The 20,550-nt window shown below is 40.6% G+C and overlaps 1 protein-coding gene across 2 annotated transcripts in view; it reads right to left on the bottom strand.

Moving 5' to 3' along the window:
* AOAH (acyloxyacyl hydrolase) overlaps positions 1–20,550 on the bottom strand; it is a 184,766-nt gene that overhangs the window by 118,861 nt on the left and 45,355 nt on the right. For both annotated transcript variants that reach the window (XM_015469383.3, NM_001078096.2), the window contains 2 exon segments: positions 6,748–6,807; positions 813–883 (listed from right to left, as the gene is read on the bottom strand). In XM_015469383.3, the coding sequence (XP_015324869.2) occupies positions 813–883; positions 6,748–6,807 (131 nt within the window).

Genomic DNA, 20,550 nt, shown 5'->3' with positions numbered 1-20,550 from the left:
TCTTGGAAAAATTACCTCTGTAAGACTCAGTTTCCTTATCTTCGAAATGGGAATAGTGATGGAATTATGAGAATTCAGTGCAGAAATGCAGTGGAAGTTCAGTATCTGGCCCTGGGAATAGTGGCCGTACAGTGGCAGGAAGCAGCCCTGCCACAGTTACAAGGGAAGGAGCTGGGTGGAAGGAGACCTATGCTATTTTGCCTCTTAGTCCAACGTGCCTCTCAGGATACTGTTCCATCTTTCAGTAGTCTGAACAGTAGTTACTATGACACCCAGCACAATCTTAGAGTGAGCTGGAGCATGGGATTTTAGACTGAGACAGGAGGGCTTGGGAACTCTGGACAGTATCTCTGCATTTGGAATCCTGTTCATAGATATTAGAGCTCAGGTTTTTAGGTAATAGGTCGCGCTCTTGAAAACAAAGGTCCTTTACCAGCCTCTTGAGTGCCTTGCACTAAAGATGCTCAGAGAGTCCTCACCATAATGGGTGGCTGACCTCATCCGGATCTTACACAGCAAGGAGGGGCTGTCCTGTCCCCGGTGTGAGCATGCACTGGCAGGCAGGCTGTGTTCCAGCCCAGGACTGTAAGTCAGGCTTGGAGGTTCAAAGATGCTGGTATTCAGTATATTTCCAAAATGATTTGTTCTAAGCTAATTTATCTTCTGATTTCTATACAAGTCATGAGCAAGAAACACTTTCACCTTCAGAAAGATGCCTTTTAACTTGAAGATCATTTTCATCATTAGAAAACAGAAACCATTAAAGATGCTCTCCCCTGTTAGTGCTCAGGAGTGGGCATTCATATACATACAGTTTAATCTTCTGACAGATCTTGGCCAAAAATGGGAGTGAACAAATACCAGCACCACTTCTGGAGTACGTCTGGAGAGAAAAGCAAAAAGAGAAAGAGTTATTTATTTCAAGGAATGGTTCTCCAGTTTCTAAAGGTACTTCCTCTCTTCTTGGCTCCACATTTTGAATTTCTGGACTCTTCTCTCTCCAGAATCTGGGCCATATTACTTAACTCAATTTGCCCCTTGTTCCTGTCCCCACACTCCAAGTTCATTGCACCTGTGTGCTGGCTCCTTCGCTTGAAGGTCTCTCTTCCCCCAGCCAGCTAGTCCCATCTTCTTGTCTTTTCCAGCTCTTCCCAAAAGAAGAGACCCATCTTGGTCCATTCTATTCAGACAACATTCTTCTCCTCCCTATCTTCAGTGGCTTTAAAAAAGGATTTGAAAAATAAAGACTGTTTTCAAATAAGATAATTCCATCCTGTTAAGAGATAAAATAAAGACTAATGGGAGACATGGCTTAGGAAGAAGGAAGGCCCCTTCCCTGGGGGGTAGAGGGGTGGAAGGGGTGCAGATGAAGCCCCCAGAGTTTCCTGAACAAAGGGATTTCAGACAGCAGTTTACATAAGACTCTAGCTGGGGGATAAATTAAAAACCCGGGCTTTTTTTTTTTTAATTAAACAGTGCTTTTAGAAGTATTGCAGTTCCTGTGATGCTTTTCACAGACAAAAGGAAAAACAACTGGGTAGAAAAAGTCAGGAACTGGCATTTATCAACAAAGAGAGAAAGGGAGACAGGTATCCCCTGCTTTTTCAACGTTCACTTCTCGCCACCTTGATTCGATGAAAGACCTACGTTAGTATCTATTGTCATGAACTGAAAGAAATCCAAAGAGGAGTTTTCACTTTCATAAAAACAGAAAAAAAAAAGCGAAAAGCAAAAATAGTGTTCATCATCTGTTGTCCAGGAGCCAGAGTGGAGCCAATGAGTAACCTCGAGTACTGAGAGAGGCCCCGCCCAGCTCCTTCCCCAGAAACCACACTGAACACTTAGGTATCAGGGAGAAATAGCTTTGAACCATGTCTGTGAGCTTCTGTGCTTGATCTCCACTTATTGTGTGCATCTGTTAGCAAGATGAGTGCTAAGGTAGTTGCTGCTTAGCCTTAGGAAAGACTTCATAGGAATGGTCTATTTTTGGATAGCAGGGAAGCATGTGGTAATTCTCACCAACCTAGAGAGTCCTTCAGATGGCTGTGAGTGTTACTAACAGTTGTCAGTATTCTGACCCTAGCAACGGCAGACAAGTAACCTTTTCTGGCTACAAATGAGATATTTAAGGATCTTTGTGATCTTTGTACAACTTTCTAGAATGAGGAACAATCCTGACTAGTGTCCTCAACTAAATGCAAGAGGTGGAGCAGAAGAGGCTGTCCTTGTCGTCATGGAGCTTACTGTCTAGTGGAGCATAGGGGTGGATAATCCCAGCTCTTAGCATGCTCTGTGAGGGCTGCTGTGGTCCAGGCATTAATATGGCTTTCTAGGAACTGGAGGAGGAGGCAGGCGAGAAAGGAAGAGACAGATGCTCCACGCTTTTCAACTCAAAGGCAGTTTGCAGACTTGGCTACAAATGTAATTCGTGGGCTCCACCACAATCTACTGACTCAGAAAGCCTGGGGAAGGCCTGGAAATTTGTGTTTTCATAGCTCCAAATCATTCTGATGCTCACTAAAGTTTGAGAAGCACTGCTCTAGACTCTGGCTGAAGAAAGTATGATCACAAACCAGAAGCACTGGATGTCATCTTAGTCTTAGGACTAAGAGTCTCTGGCCACACAGTTGACCTGTTGAATCAGAATCTGTATTTTAAAAAGGTCCCAGGTAGTTGGAGTCCACACCAAAGCCAGAGAAGCAGAGGAAGCACCCAGCACAGGGCTGTGGGCATATGAGTGGGGCTGGCATCTTGCAGGACATTTCAACCTGGCTGGAGCATAAGGAGCCAGGAGAATGCGGTGGACCATGGAAGGAAGGACACATAGGATGAGCCTGGAAGGCTGCATCATGTGCTGTCTTGCGGGCAGTGGGGAATCCTGGGAGAGATCACATGTATTTCAGAAAGACATCTCTGGAGGAGACATGAAAGCCTGGAGGAGGCAAGATGGGACAGAAAAACCCATTGGCAGATAAAGACTTCAAGGCCTGGTCCTGGGCTTTCTAACCTCAGCACTAGTGCCATTCAGAGCTGAATAATTCTTTGTTGTGAGCTGTCCTGTGCATTGTAGGCTATTTAGCAGCATATCTGGCATCTAGCCACTATAGTCAGTAGCCCCCAAATGTCTCCACTTGTTGCCAAATGTCCCCAGGAGAGGTGATGGGGGACAGCATTGCCCCCGGTTGGGAACCACTGATGGAAGGTGGGAGGAGGGGGGATTGTGGTACAGAGATGGGATGTTTGGAGAACTGGTAACTGAGTGAGCTGAGCAGTGTAGACACACTGTGAAACACATTCTGGCGTGCAATTACACCATAACATGGGTGGCAATTGGTAGAGACACATTCTAAGATCCAGAGTCAGGTTGCACTTGAAAGTTTGAGTTACTTCTTTTTATATTTACTTTGTCTGAAGGCCTTGGTCTAATTAACCTAATGGCAATGTAGATTTTAACACAGATGATAACCAATACATCAAACATTTTATAAGGACAGGCTGATAATTACTACACAGGAGATACAATGGAATAAAATGCACAGCTGTTCACTGTTAGAATTCAGCCTGAAGGCTGCAGCTGTCTTTGACATTCCTTGTGCAGAAGTTGAATCTAGGATGTAGGCAGAAGGTGATGTAACTTGTCCAGGGATCCCCAGAACTCCTTCTGTTAAGACAGATGTTTTGATCATCCAGCCTTTTCATCACATGGTATGGGAAAGACTAACGTCTTCTTACAACGTGCAAAGGGAACTTAGATGGACACAGAGCAGCACTGCAGAGACCCTCACTTGCATATTTGACAGCCCCTTCCTTTCAATTCAAACCTTACTAGACAGAGGCAGAATGGGGGCTGTTTTTATCTCAGAGATGGATTTAAAACAGCACATCTGGCTGTGTGTAATCCTATCTAAAATAAAAGTCCCAAATCTGGGCTCTCCTGGAGCATAGGATTCAGGCAACATTTTCATTTTTGCCATCTATTTAGCCAACTTCTACTTGCATCTGGAGCTTTGCCCACCCCATGATGTTAAATGAATACAGAACGATAAGCAGAGGTTAAATAAATGAGAATGTGGTGAATGTGGTAAATAGAGGCTCAAAGGGAGAGCATAACTTCTCTTCTGCATTGCAGGCAGATTCTTTACCACCTGAGCCACCAGGGAAGCCCCCTTCTGTACATAACCAACTTAAAATTGAATTTCTGAGTGATATAATACTTTTAAACCATTGTCATATATTATTTTACTTGAATTTGTATGTGTGCTAAATTGCTTCAGTCATGTCTGAGTCTTTGTAACCCTATGGACCATAGCCTGCCAGGCTTCTCTGTCCATGGGATTTCCCAGGCAAGAATACTGGAGTGGGTTGCCATTTCTTCCTCCAGGGGATCTTCCCAATCCAAGGATCGAAGCTGTGTCTCCAGCTTGGCAGGTGGTTTCTTTACCACTGAGTCACCTGGGAAGCCCAGGGCAAGTCTGAACAGTGGCAATTTTTAGTCTTTCCAGATGGTTCTATTGAGTAGGTAGGTTTACCATCAGGGCCATCGGGTTCAGCTGTACAGATTGTACACTGCACAATTTTAATAGTCACACAGCCTGTGGTGTGAATGGTGCTTCCTGAAATTCAGTACTGAGGAGGTCTGGTTGAAAGCTACTGTAATGTGGAAGGGTTAGAAACTGGGCAGAAGCTAAACCTGGACTTAAATGATGGGTTTCCCACTCACAAGCTATGTGGAATGAGGAAATTACTTAACCTATCTGATTCTTAGTTTTCTTATCTATAAAATGGGGTTGATAACAAAAATATGCTCGCTCCTTTTAGGCATTTTTGTGAGAATAAACTGAGGACATAACTCAAGTATTCTAAACATTTAGATGCTCAGTGATCTGTCAAATCCACGAAGACCTCCCTACCCGACCCCTCGACCCGGCTCCCCAGCCACAACACTTAATCCACTTAATCCCCAGTCTGGATTTTCTGACAGGTTGTGCTGAAATGATATTCAACCTACTGTGTGTTTCTCTGCATTCTGGCTAGGTCTACAGTTACATCGGCCATCACAATGGAATTAATTGCAGGCAATATCCTCTGAGCAGTTTTTTAAAGATTCTTATTTGCATTTCCTGATTATTTTTTCTTTGATGGCTTTAATTTAGAGAGTAAATAAATTGCAGGATATTTTTGAGGAGCTTTTTTTTATTGTTGAATTGTTCAGTTGATTTTTTTTTTTTTTTGCTTCTCGCAAGGCATGATTGGAATCCTGCCCCATGAATTATGCTGGCAATTTTGGTGACAGAAATGAAAAATTGTAAAGTCCTAATTAGCCTTTGAGTTCATGCCAAGGCAGTTTATGCTAGTGAAGTAAACAAGGCTCTGAGAATAAATTTTTAGATGCATGTTGAGAAGAATTAAAAGAAAAATGGTATTATTCTCCAGTCTGTTTAGAGTTCTGAAGGTGGTGGTCAAGGTTTCATGTGAAGCTTCAATTTTTTGTTCAATGTCTTAAGAGGATTAATTGAACCAGTTATGGTTGGCCTTTAATTACTCACTGAATTAAATAATAATTGACGTTTCAGGCATTATGATTGCTTAATCGATTGTGTAGAAATGTCTTCATGCTGTCATTCAACATGTATCAGACTTGCACATCAAAACCCATGTGCCCCCCTCAAGTAGGGTTGCCAAATAAAATATTGTGCTGGACATACTTATACTAAAAATTATTCATTATTTATTTGAAATTCAAATTTAATCTTCCATTTTTATTTGTTAAATCTGGCAGGCTGAGCCACAAGGAATTTTCCTCCCCCTTCATTTCCATGTTGCCAAATCAATACTACTTTGACTGTATTGCATCAGTGAAGGATAAGCTGGGCCAGCAGGGAGAAGCCAAGGATGAGGGCCATGTCCTCTCATCTCTGACGAATGCCTCCTTCCTGCCAGAACTGCTAGCATCAGGGGAGACACTTCTTCAAAGGTTTACCTTTCTGCTTCCTTTTCATCTGGGGCTGAATGACCACCAGGGCCCAAGTCAAATACTTGACTTAATGATAGCCAGTTTGAACTAACCATTCTGTCTGTTAAATAAAACTATGATTGCAAAGAGGAAAAATTAGGGGAAAAGAATAATAATGGTGATGATTTTAGCTAGCATCTGTTGAGTGCTTGATAAGCCCCAGGTATGATACTAGGCACTTCACACACATGGACTCTCTTAGGTCCTGATACCTAGCTTTGAGAAAGAAATGCTGTCATTGTCCCTATCTCACTGACAGAGGAACTGAGGCTCAGCCTAGATCACATATTTAGAAAGTGATGGAGCAGGAGGCTATAGTCTCCTCCAATGTCATCTGCTGGAGGGCAGCAATTCTCAACAGTGAGTGCCAGAGGATATGTGGCAATGCCAGGAGACATTTTTGGTTGTGGTGACTATGGTGGGGGGTGGCATCTAGCAGATTGAGGACAGGGGTACTGCTAACATCCTACAATGCCCTGGGCAGAACCCACAACTAAGGATTACCCAGCTCCAACTGAAGGTGAGAAATGCAGCTATAGAGAGAAGGGAGGAGAAAAAAGAGAAAAAAAGAGGACGGGGCTCATATTCCTACTTCAGTCCCAATCCAACTGTGGAGTGTTGCGGGCTTGTGTCAGGAGTAGCTCCTGGCCTTCGGAGTGGGAGAGCAGGGGCCAGAGGGAGGTGAACATGCCAAGGACAATGCTGGCATTCTCCCTGTCATTCATTCAGCTTACCAGAGCTGGAGATTTCTTGACAATCTGTCTGGCCTTCTCAAGGGTAAATGTCCATGCCTCCTATAAAAATAAAGTTAGACAATATTACAACTTGTATCCCATCTTTTCCTTTCCTGGGTTTCCAAAGTTAGGGTTTTTGTTTGTCACTTAGCAATAAATGCATTATTCTATAGCTTTCTGATAAAATAACTCACAGGAAAGCAATTTCATGTTAATAGCTCTCTTTAATAAGGGATTTGCTTTGTGCAAGATGCTATGCTAAGTGCTTTGCAAATATTATGTTATTTAATCTTCACAGCATCTCTGAGAGATATGACCTTTTTACAGATGAAGAAATTGAGATGCAGAAAAGCTAAGAAATTGGCTGCAGGTCTCAGAGCCAATGTCCAAAAGAGATGCCATCTGAACCCTTGTCTTCTTGCCTGCTTTGCTAAGCTCAGTGACTTGCCTTTGGGTCTGAAAGCCCCAGTGCAGAAGGTGCAAATTTCTGTTATGGTTTCCTTTTTGGCAGCCTTTGTTAGCTTAAAGTTCATTCTCCACAACATTGAGGGTGGTGTTCCTCTGCCTTAATTATGGGTCCCCTGTTTCTCTGCTTTGGAAATATCCCTTTGAATTTGAGGCCCATCTCAAGCATCTACAGCGTCTAGCACAGTTTCTGATACATCGTAAGTGCTCAATAGATAGAAATAAAATTTTATAGAAATAAAATAAAATTTTATAGAAATAAAAGTGAAAGAAAACATTTATGATATTGTGCCAAGCAAGGAAAAAATAGGTTATCAGATTTTGCACATACAGAAAAGAAAAAAAATCCTGCAAATGTTTGCGTGTGTGTGCTCATTCTACTCTTTGCAACCCTGTGGACTATAGCCCACCAGGCTCCTCTGTTCATGGAATTTTCCAGGCAAGAATACTGGAGTGGGTTGTCATCTCCTACTCCAAGGGATCTTCCAGATCCAGGGATCGAACTTGCATCTCCTGTGTCTCCTGTGTTGGCAGGCAGATTCTTTGCCACTGCACCACCTGGAAAGGCCCTTGCGAAGAAATATGCCATAATAATAGTCGGTGATAACTTTTTCCTAAATTTTCAATAATGAGCACAAATTCAGCAATAAATACTTTTTAAAAAAAGAACTCAATACACATTGCCCTGTTGCTTATTGGAAATGATCTGTTCCCAGTACAGGGATGTAGTGAGGACCCTGAGATCTGGGGGTGAACAGACACTCCTGTCTCCTGAAATTCCCGTTCTGGCAAGGAGGCACCAGGAACAGGTACAGTAAGCACAGCAAGTGGAAGTGAGGTGAAGCAGAGAGAAGGTGCTGGCAACATCTTTTTAGGAAGGGCCATTTGGATCCCCTTGAGAGAACTGATCTGATTTTAACCCAGCTCAGTTCTCTAGGGAGACCAATGTTTAGTGAGGAATAAAGACAAGGAAGAAAAAGGAGGAGAAGAAGTGACAAGGGTTTTGCCAAGTACCTTCTGACCCCTTAGTGCTGGGCATAATTGCTGCTTCTGGGTCCCCCCTGGAACGCTGAGGGCAGATGTGTATGGTCTTGGCTTGACAAGAGCAGCACTGTCTCCCACAGTTAAAGTGCACTAATACCATCATAAGAGAAATCATCAGTGCTTTTAAAAGATGCTTTTGGTAAAGCTAAATCCTATGTATTGGAAAATAGTCACCGTAGGATATAGAGGAACACAGATATAATAATAGACTGCAAATTCCACCCAAAGGTCAGACATGCCACTATTTGATGAAAAATTAAAAGCAGAGGAGCTCCCTCCATTTGTCTTCCTACATAACAGAAATGGCCTCAAAGCCCCATTTGTCCTTTCCTCTTAACTCTTCTGTCTTCCACTGGAATTATTTATGCATTTACTACCTCCAGTGGGCAGTCAAGTCCTCAGGAACAGCTTCTTTCAAACCTTGCTCCATTTGTAAATTAATTTATGTCATTAAATTTGGGAGTGAGGAGCAGTTTGTCCTAATAAACTTTTAGAAAAGATCAGAAGTAGATCAGTGAGCTTCTCCCCACCCCTAAACCCCCTCATAAATGCTTGCTTCTTGACAATAAAAAAATTTCACGTGTAAAAGCATCATTTTATGTCCCAGGGGGCTTCTTCCTTTGTGGGAGCTTGTCACTGCTGTCAAAGTGTGATATGAAGAAAAGGCATTTTCTGTAATTTTCAAATCTACTGCTGCTATAATTGATAGCAGAGAACTTGATCACTAAAAATTATTCCCTGTAGAAACTCATGTCTAATAATACTATTTTTCTTTATTTCCCTTCACTCCTGAGTGTACCAGAATTCAACTCTTTAACATCACAGAACTTGAGAAGGACCAGTTTGTGACTGTGTCCTGTCTAATTCATACTCCTGAAATGTTGAGGGACATTATGTTGAGATCCGGAGCATCCCGGGTGCACTGTATTCTCTGCGTGTTTTCCCATCCTTGTCAATATAGTGCAGTGTGCTTTGGCTGAAACATCTGAATGTTTGCGAAATGCCTTTCCAAATGATACTCCTTACCCTAAAGTGGCTCAACCCTTTGAATAGGCTAATATGTGCAATGGCTCTCCCAGCAGGGAATTTAGTTTACAGACTTCCCAAACTTTTAAAACTTAACAACAATTTTCTTTTCTAGCACACCCATTAACATCTCCCAGAGTGGGAGTAAAAGCAAGGCTTTTTGTGTCAAACATGTCTCATTTGAATCTGAACAGAGTAACTTACTGGCTCTGTAACTTGGGACAAGTTATTTATCAACACTAAGCCTCGGTTACCTCATCTATAAAATAAGGATAATAGTAATTACTACTTAACACTTTCTACATTGTAGTCTTACCAGTTTGCTGTCATTCTTCTCTCCCAGGATACAAAACCCTTGATGAGAAGGATTATGTGTCATTCACTATTACATCCCTAATATATAATTCATGGCACGACACAGATGCTTTAGAAGAACTTGTGGAATGAATGAATGAATGATTGCACAGAGAAATGACTGGTTGAATGAATATTCCTTTTTTCTTTCATTATCAATCATATGCTCGTGACTACGCTTGTCCCTGGGCTACATGAATTTCCACACAGGTGCGTAGGTGCTAGGCATACAGAGCCAGTGCTCTTCCAACCGTCTGATCCTTCGCATTAAATCATCCACATGCCATAGGAGCTAAGTTTGCCATTCCCCTGAGCCTTGGTGATATTATCTGGCTTGTGTTAAAATTTCAGACTTAATTTATCCTTGGAAAACAGCATGACAATGGTGGGGAAGGTGCTGGAATTCAGAGACTCGGACCACGTGCTCTGCTTGCAGACAGCCAAGGTTAAATTATATAACCTCCAAGTCTCTGCTATCTGTAAAATTGAATGTAAAGACGAAAGTCATTTGTTAAAGCTATTTGTTTGCTTGTCTTAAAGACGGGCAAAGGGGGCAAGTTGTAATCAACATGAAAATGAAGATAATTGTTCTCTTACCTTGGTAGCATTTTCACTGTTGGCAATCTAGCATTTTTAAGCCATTGTTTCTAAAGCATGAGGACCACGCTTCTATCTTCTGGAAAACTACAACTTCAGAATGGGGTGCAACTGTAATCAGTGATTGGAAAGAAAATTGGGGAATAGGTTCTGAGCCAGATATAAAACTCTCCTGGCTGGAAGCCATAATGATGTTTCTGACTCACTGAGAGCAATCATCTGAGCATAAGCAGATTCTCCATCAACAATGAGGGGCTTACTTCTGGAAATACTCATTTGATCCTGAAATTTGTTATGGTCAAATCTTTTCAATTTCTCATTACTGTCTCCCTTTGATTGCAGTGTTTCCTTATTCCAGTTTCAAATCTCCTTCAGAGTCTCATGAGTGAATTGCAGAGGAAGCCATTACACGGACTCACAGAGATATAAGCCCTCACTCTTGAAACTTATAGTCCAAAGAACCATGGATATGTATATTGCATTTTTTTAATCAAGGACTTGGAAAATTCCAAGGACGACATGACATGGCTCCCTAGCAGTCTAAAAAAGGGGAAAGGCCAACCCTTTGCTTGATCATCAGGGCACACAGTAGCATATACCCATGGAGGCATTGCTTATATAAGTTTGTAACAAATAGTAGCCTGTCCAACTGGAATTTTCTGGTTTATTACATTATCTGCATTCCACTGTAACCTATAGTGGCTATTTCCCAACATGTAGGGTTTAGCTCTCCCAAAGTCCAATTTGATTTTGATGTTCCCACATTTCCCAGTTTTATGACTCTGGAATATGTGAAAAAAAATCATATCAGTTTATGTCATTTTCTTCTTCTGGGGACCAAAAATGGGGGTGGGGGGAGAGAGAGAAAGAAAGAAAGAAGAAAAAACTGTGAAAGTAACTGAAAAACACCACCACTTTTGAATGCATTCCCTTATGCTGTTAAATATCTTTTCTTCATACATATTTTACCATTAGCTAAATTTCCTCTTTTTCTTCTCCTGGGCCATTTTTGCATTGTGGATCTATTAGTATCATTTGGACATTTAGTCACACAGTCTCTATCCTTTTTCTCCAGGAAATACCTTTTTAAAAAAGTCTTATTTTAAATAAGACTATTCCCACCCCACAACTTTGCCTGTCATTTCCTGTAGTTTCCAGAGAGAAATATGTTCCTTGCCTCTGGTTTCTAGCAGCTATACACATTACTTGGCTGATGGCCTCATCACTCTGATCAATGCATTTGTTATCACAGTCTTCTCCCATGCTGATCCTCCTGCCTTTCTCTTATAAGGAACTTTGTGATTACATGGGGTTCATCCAGATAATCCCAGATAATCTCTTCATCTCTAGATCCTTAATTTAATCATACTTGCAAAGTCTTTTTTGATTCTGAGGATTAGGATATGGACTTCTTTGGGGAGGCCATTATTCTGTATACCATACTGCTCATTCAACAAATATTTATTGAGAAATTAATATATGCAGTGAAATGTGCTGGGCTCTGGGGAAGTCACAAAGAATTTAAAAAATAAATCAGCCAGATTATCTGCTTTCATGGAGCTTACACCTTAACAGAAGGGGCAGACATTAAATCATAATTTTACAGTTATTTATCTTATTGTACAACTGTTTCATTACAATTATGATAAATTCTAGAAGCATGGAGAGCCATGAAAGGAGAGAAATCCTAGAGGACCTAACTTGGGGCATCAAGGAAAACTTCTTAGAAGAAATGATTTCTGATCTGAGCTCTGATGTGGGTGATTAATTAGGTGAAGATGAGGGCCAAGAGTGGAAGCTGAGAGACTAGTTATTAAAACTTTAAAACTCAAAGTATCTTTTAGAACTGTTCAAATTCACTAGGGTCATTAGCTTTTCTTGAGCTAAGGGAAGAAAGCATATTCTCAAGAGAGATAGAGTTGCCATTATTTTTTAAGTTCTCAAAAGCAGGCAAGAAAGGTTTACAAATTTGAATACCATTTAAGTACCTTCCTTGGAATTATCTTTTCTTCTCCCTATCAGAAGTCAAGGGTAACATTTGTGTTATTAGTGCTGTCCACTGAGGATTCTCGAGATCTCTAAGAGTTTAATGACCTCCAAATAAGACTGAAAATTTAAGTCTGTGTAGACATATTCTCCAAGCTTCCAAATGTGGGCTTAAACTGAAATGCAGCTTGGAATGTCTATCAAATCCTTTGAAATGCTGGGGGAAATGACTGAATAGCAGACTGTACATTCAAGAGTGGTGTTAAATTCTATTCTCAGTTCTGTTAGAGTTTTAAAACTTCAAGTCTTCAGGGAGTGATTTAATTTAGTGGTCTCTGATATTTACAGCCTTTCCATTTCTGTGATAATTTCTTGTCTAATGATCTTCAAAGAGTATTGTGGAAGCAAAATACATAAGAGGTCGATGGAATCTCACTTAATTTTTACTTTTTTAATTATGAGAAAAGGATCATCATTTCTCCCTATATTTTTGTTCCTTTGATCTTTCTCCATGAGCCATTTTTTTGTTCTTGCTGTGCTTGCTCAGGTGGTTTTGTGTGTGTGTGTGTGTGTGTGTGTGTGTGTAAGAGCTCTTTGAATCATGGAGAAAATAATTCATAGTGTGGCATATTACAAAAATGCTTTCCCAGTTTGCCATTTGTCTTCTGACTTTGTACATGTCAGGTTTTTCACCAGTTAGATGCATTCGTATTTCCCTTTGTGACTTTGGGATCACAAATTACAAATAAAATTACTTAGATTTTTCTTCTTTTATGGTTCCATTCTTTATGACTCAACATTTAATTCATTTGGAATTTATTTTGCCATAAAGAATAGACAAGTATCCACCTTAAATTTTATTCCTAAATGGCTAGTCTTTAATCCCACCCATTTACTGAATACGCCAGTGTTTTGTCACTGATTTGAAATGCTATTTTCTTTTTATCAAAAACAAAAATCTCAAACGCATTTGAGTTTATTTTTAGACACTATATTTTGTTCCAATTTAAGCTTTTAGGCTGACTTTTCTGCATCTAGATGGCTATATTCCCCTGTAATTTATCTCATTGCTCATAATTTCCTGAGATGTTTAAAGAGGAACTTTAGAAACACTGTCAAGCAAACAACTCCACAACCAACAATTTACTTGAATTTTGATTTCTCATCTATAAAATTGGGATAATGGAATAACTCTGCAGTTGTATGAGAGGATTTTCAATGATGTATGATAAGTAGTTAGTCCAGCTTTTGGTGTGTTACAGTCATTCAAATTGTGGTTGTCAATTACCTTTCATTTTTCATCCCCTAATGTGTACCTATCATACAGTAGGGGCTTAGTAAATGGATATTATGAGAATAACAGAATGACTGTCCATGACTTGAAAGTCTATCAGTGTCAGTCAAGACTTTTTCACCCTAGTACTGAGAGTTGGACTATAAATAAAACTGAGTGCTGAAGAATTGGTGCTTTTGAACTGTGGTGTTGGAGAAGATTCTTGAGAGTCCCTTGGACTGCAAGGAGATCCAACCAGTTCATTCTAAAGGAGATCAGTCCTGGGTGTTCATGGAAAGGACTGATGTTGAAGCTGAAGCTCCAATACTTTGGCCACCTGATGCAAAGAGCTGACTCATTTGAAAAGACCCTGATGCTGGGAAAGATTGAGGGCAGGAGGAGAAGGGGACAACAGAGGATGAGATGGTTGAATGGCATCACCGACTCAATGGACATGGGTTTGGGTGGACTCCGGGAGTTGGTAATGGACAGGGAGGCCTGATGTGCTGCAGTTCATGGGGTTGCAAAGAGTTGGACATGACTGAGTGACTGAACTGAACTGAACGGAACCATTCCTGGCCTCAGGTATCAAAGATATGTTTGTCTTCCAGGAATGGCATTAATTTATTAAGTGAGGTAATTTGGAAAACTTTATTAAGTCTTCCAGAATATTAAGGCACATAAAAACTGTTCTTGGATGTATGTTCTCTTCAAAAATAACATTTGATTTTCTAATGGTTTGCCAAGTCACAGTTGAAGAACAGCTATCACTCCAGGAGGAAATTTCCTTAATCTAAAACTCTGATGATCACACAATTGACTCCTTTTTTATTTAATAATTTGTTTTCTTCTAGACCTGGATTTGTGAGAAAACACTCACATACTATACAGAGTTAGGGTGGAGAACAGAAGAAGCGCAAATACAGCAAGCTGGGTAGGTTGACTAAACAACTGAAGGAGACGAGAAGCTTGATTTTATTCAGTTTAGTTCAGGTTTTGAGCTACTATTTTGCTAGAGTTGCCTGTGGTAGTAGCGATGGAGGCACCAATATAACAAGAGAAAGTAATTTCCTTTCCTTGTTTGACATAGAAATTCTGCTAAACTGAGAACACTTAATTCATTTTTATTTTATATGTACCTGACATAAAAAAGTCAAGTCGTAACAACACAAATAGATTAAAGAAATTTACCCAAACACACACACACACACACACACACACACACACACACACCCCATGTTGAAAAAAAATGGAGCTCAGGATCAGAGATTACTTTTATTGAATAAGAACAAAGGATTAACTGCTGGTTACTAGAGAACATTTTGGTTTTAAATAGGGGAGACTCTAAACTCCATCCTCTTGTCAATTTGATTTTAGTGCTCATTCATGGATTCGTTTTATTTTTTAAAAATGTCACCATTGATTCCAAGAACCGTGGTAGCTGCTGTTCTGTAGTAGCCTTTGGAGGTATATTCTTATGCCTCCAAAACTTATTCAAGTTGGGGCTCCTATTATACTGAACTCTAGGTTGTTACAATAGGAGAATAACACAGAGATGCATTTCTGGGAGATAATTATGTCCTTATTCATAAAGGAAGAGTGGAAAGGACAGAATGCATGCCCATAATGAGTCATCTGGAAGATTAGTGGCAGGAAAGCCCAAGTCTAGATAGATGGATCAAGACATCCTTTTTAAAAAAAAAAACTTTATTGTTAAAAAATGGGATCAAGGCATCTTAAGGATTAAGATTAAGACCATCTTAAGGATTGGTCTGTTAAAGAGATAAAGAAGAAGACGCACTGGAAGTATAGACACTAGCTAGTGTTGGGAAGGAATGTAGCAAGAAGAAGAAATATAAAGGCATTACTGTCCTATTTCATAGAAAGAACTGGGTTAAAATGTAATCCATTCATTCAATACACATTTATTGGGCAGTGTGCCAACCTCCTATACCCAGAACAAGCAGTGGGGAGAGAGAACTGGCTCAGATGTAGTCCCAGCCTGACAATTATAATCCAGCGGTCAATCTTATAGCTTCAGACACAGAAACTAATGACTAACATACAAACTGGAAACTGCAATGCTAGCTGTTAGGATATAGCTGTTAGTATCATGGGGAACAATGAGGAACAGAATCTAATCCTCACTGGAGTAGGAACATAGGTGTCCAGTGGTTTCTTGAAGAAGGTGACAGCTGAACTAACTAGATCTTAAAAGATGACTCAGGGAAAGGGCATCACAGGTGCAGGGGAAAATAGAACAAGGTTGGGAGGTGAGAACAAGCAGGATGTGATGGGAATGATAAGTACTGAGCTGCTGCAGAGAAGTGGATGAACCAGTTCCTTCAAGAACAAGGCTGGGGAGGTAAGGACAGGCTAGTTTATGGAACTCAGGCTTTGTCTTGGCCTTGATGGATGGCTGTCCATCAAGACAGGGAGCATGTCAGATTTGCATTTTGGAAACATCACTTGGGTGCCTGGATTTGAGGGTTTCAAGGTGGGAGGTGGAGATATCAATTACAAAGTTGCTGCAGGACTCCACCCTAGAATGATTATTATTGTTGTTCAGTCACTAACTCGTGTCCAGTTCTTTTTGACTCCATGGACTGCAGCATGTCAGACTTCCCTGTCCTTCACTATCTCTTGGAGCTTGCTCAAACTCATGTCCATTGAGTCAAGGATGCCATCCAACCATCGCTCATCCTCTACTGCCCCCTTCTTCTGCCCTCAATCTTTCCCAACATCAGGGTCTTTTCCAATCTTTGCATCAGATGGCCAAAGAAATAATAAGTCCCTGAATGAGGCAGGAAGAATTGAAGATGAAGGGGAATAGACTAGGAAGAACCATTTAGAAGGGTGAAGGCTGGTGTCAATACTGAAATATGCAATATGGGAGGAATAGCTGATGTGGGCAAAAGATAATAGTCCAGTTTCTGACACGTTATGTTCAAGCTGTCTTTGGGACCTACAAAAGAAGATATTTATCTGGCAGCTGCATGGAGTGGCTGAAGCTCTGAGGAAAGTCTTGAACTTTGTTTGTGAGGCTTAATAACAAGAGCAAATGTTTTGTATGTTTATGATGATCAGTCACTATTCTAAGAATTTTCATACATGCCAATTTGTGTAGTCTTCACATTATCCTTTGGTGGTAGGCTCTACTCTATTCCTCATTTAACATATGAAAAAACACAAAGCAGTTGAATGATATATCTCAAAGCACTTAGCAAGTACATGGTGGGGCCAGGGTCACTGATCCCCGCAGGATGGCATTGGGCAGTCTGTGCTTAACTGCCAGGCTGTCCTGACTATAATTACTCAGAGAGAAAGCCCAGAGTGAGCAGAGTCCTGGCTGGGTGGGTCCTGGTGTTTAGGAAGGGAAGGTAGCCTCAAGGAGACAGAGTAGTGCAAGGAGAACCAGGAAAGAGTAGAGAAGTTTCGGGAAGGGAGTGGCAAGCAGTGTTAAACGCAAAGGATAATGGATAAGAATGATCCTGGATTTGATGTTGAGGAAGTCATCAGTGACTCCTTAAGTCATCAGCTTAAGGAGAAGTGTTTTATTAGAGTAATGGGGCTAGAGGCCAACCTGCAGTAACTTGAGAAGCAAATGGGACATGAAGAAAAGCTCTTCTCCTTTAAAAGATAGCTGGAAGTTGCTGCTGCTCCTAACACTTATTAATGCTTATTACAAGCAAAGAAAGCACCATCCTAAAACTCAATCTCCTGCCCCACTATAAAATGCATATACACACTTATAGGTATGTATGCATATAAACACACCTGGAGATATATATTAAATTTTAAAATATTCACAACTGCCCTATGAAGCCTGAGTATTACGTCCACTTTACAGATGAAGAAACTGAGGCCCAGAGCAATTGAACAACTTGTTTAAGGAGAGACAGAACATAAGAAATGCAGCCAGGTTTTGAGCCCAGGTGGTCTGGCTCTAAGATCTGTGCTCATAACCACAATATTGAACTACCTGTCAATTAGAGGAAGGAAAAAATTAGATAGTAGCTGGAGAAGAATGGGAGTCCTGGGGTTTATTTTTATATTAATTTTTGGAATGGGAGCAACCTGAGCTGGTTAATAGGTATCCTCCTTTCCCTCCTTGGGTGTAGATAACTTCAGTGTAATTTGGCCCAATTAGCAAACTGTTATGAGAAAATCCATAAAAAAGGGATGAACTCTAAATATATTGTTTCTAAAACCTTCAGTTCCCTCAGCCCTTCTAAGAGGTCTTAGCAGTGGGGGTTTGGAGACTTGAAGGCCATAAACAGAGTTTGTTAATGAATCCATGAGAAAAGGGGCAGAAGTCAAGGAACCAAGGATGAGACTGGGGGTAAATGGAGACATGTGACTTTGGGTGTCTGGGAAACTACCAGATGACAAAGAAAAGGCCAGCAGCAGGAGGAGAAACAATATTTTCAGGCTTGTTGATGGCAGCTTTCAGGCTTGGGCCAACAGTTTTTACCCTTCAGTGCTCATCAGAAGTTTTGAAGAAGTGCAGCTGCTCAAATCTCACCCCAGAAGTACTGAACCAGATGCCCTTGGGTGGGACTCCACACATATTTCTAAAAACTGCTTCACGTTCTAAAATCAGCTAAACCTTTTATACTCTGGTATGTTCCACTGAGATCAGATAAACCCTTGCAAGGGAGGAATAAAGCAAATACATGTTCAGAAAGGCCCTTTCCATCTTGTCTTTCATGTAACAAAACTTAAAGCACCTACTATGTGTCAGGCATTGCACAGTCCTGGAAACATGATGGTGAGTGAAAAAGACATGGTTCCTATCCTCAAGTGCTAGGAAAGAAACAAAGTGCTGTGTGAGAGCACAAAGAAGACCTTCAGATGGAGTGTGAGGAGGGACATTTCAACAGAAAGCTGAAGGAGGAGAAGTAGCTGACTGTGCAGAGAACTGGAAGGGTTCTAAGCCAAGTACCCAAAAACAAGGGCTCTGAGGCAGATGTAACCAGAAGCCTGCATATGCAGTCAACACCTCCTGCACCTTGGAGGTAGCCGTCTCCATTCCTTCCCAGGGAGAGGCCCAGCCCTGCTCTGCTGAGCTTTCTGTTCCTCTTTGCACCCTCTGTTAGAACACTTGTCTCTTCGTCAGAGTTTGTTTACAACTCCCTTGTAGAATCACTATTTGCATCGTGACTGCCTGTCTCATTTACTGGAATACTGTCCTACATAATTCTCTCTCTATAAATATTTGCTGCCTAGGGAAAAAAAATCATTCTGTAGAAGCTACAGGACTATAGGCAAGTCTTTTGATCCTCCAGGTCTCAGTGGACTTACCTATAAAATTGAGGAGTCATATCTGTCCTGCAGATTTGTGATGGTTAAAAGAGATAGCTTACTCAATGTGCCTTGCAGTGGGGCTAGCACACAGTAAGTGCTCAAGAAATGTTTGTTGAGGCGTGGCTGCCTATGTGAATGACTGACCAAATGATTTAACTGGTAAGGAGAAAGTTGGGATCCTTGGGCAAGATTCTTAGAACTTAAGCTCTTCATAATATTTCCATTAAAACTAAAACCAAGAGATGTTTACTTTCTGATATTGAGAACTGGCTACTCTGAATGTGCTTCATAATCTCTGCCAAACACACATGTGCTGATGCGAAGAGTTGCAGGTCTGAAGTCTGAAGCCCCAGGTTAAGTTCAGGTTATTCTCACTAGATATGAAACTTAGGTCAAGACCTTAAGCCTCAACTCCACAATATGTTTAATAACTTTATCTATAAAATAGAGTTTGACCCTTTGATACTATCTAAAGTTGGAGACATCAGTACACACACACACACACACACATACCCCACACACACAAATGGATGGATTCATAGGTTACATACATACATACTTTACTAAATTCTCCACCAGGAGGATCTAGAAGCAATGTCATTCCAGTAACAACTTGAATACCCAGCAACTAGATCTTGGTTTCTAAACACCATTTTCCAATAAAAGGAACCAAACCATCTTAGAAAATGGTGGATTTTAGGGTTGGGGCGTAAAAAATACAAGATGACAATAAAATACTCATCTGGCATTACCAGAAAGTAAGGAAGTTTGAAAAGGAAAGAGGAAAAAATGAAAGAAGGAAGAACAGCAAAGGAAAAAAAAAAAAGAAAGAAAGAAAAGGCACTGTGTTGAAAAGGACACAGGGCAATATGAAAGAGATCCTAGTAGATCCTAGTGGCCAACACTGAAAAAATCTGACCAAGAAAATAAGTAACAGTAGTGGATTATAACTCAAGTATAAAATACTTATATACAAGTCCATATTGACATAAATGAATAACTGAATAAATAAATAGGAAAGAAGAGACACATCTTCGCAGAAGAATTTCAAATAATGTATGTAGATAGATACTCCCTTCTCCAGGAGGTAAGCTTGGAGCCCCCATTCTGTTAGATTTAGTGACTGAGTTATAATGAATAAAGAAAAGAAAAAGGTAAAGATAGCGACTTCCCAGTGAGGAAACCTGGCAAATGTCACCTTAGCCAACTGATCAAGGTTAATATCCCCCTGAATATAGTGTGGTATCATGTATCCCTGATAAAATGTGATGACAAGGGCACTTAGCCTCTGTGGTTTTCCTTCCAAAAACCTGTAAGTCTCTCTACTCAAAATAAAGACATCAGACAAATCCCAATTCGAGGGACATTATATGAATATACTTAATCAGTACTCTGAGAACTGTCAAAGTCATGAAAAACAAGGAAATAGTAAGAAGCTGTCACAGACTAGAGGAAACTAAAGGAACACTAAATGCAACATGTGTCTTGGATTAGATCTTAGAACAGAAAAAAGGACATTAGCAAATTTAAAAAAAAGGCGAAAACCAAATCAAGTCTAAACTAGTAATGACTAATAATAGTCACGTGTGCATGTATACTCTGTCACGTCTGATTCTTTGTGACTCTAATAGCCACCAGTTTCTCTGTACATGGGATTTCCCAGGCAAGGATACTGGAATGGATTGCCATTTCCTCCCTCAGCGGATCTTCCCAATCCAGGGATTGAACCCATGTCTCTTACGTCTCCTGCG

This window comes from Bos taurus, chromosome 4, assembly GCF_002263795.3.
Source record: "Bos taurus isolate L1 Dominette 01449 registration number 42190680 breed Hereford chromosome 4, ARS-UCD2.0, whole genome shotgun sequence".
NCBI classification, from domain to species: domain Eukaryota; kingdom Metazoa; phylum Chordata; class Mammalia; order Artiodactyla; family Bovidae; genus Bos; species Bos taurus.
The sequence above is the reverse complement of the archived record's forward strand: the minus strand, read 5'-3'. Positions and strand labels throughout refer to the sequence as shown.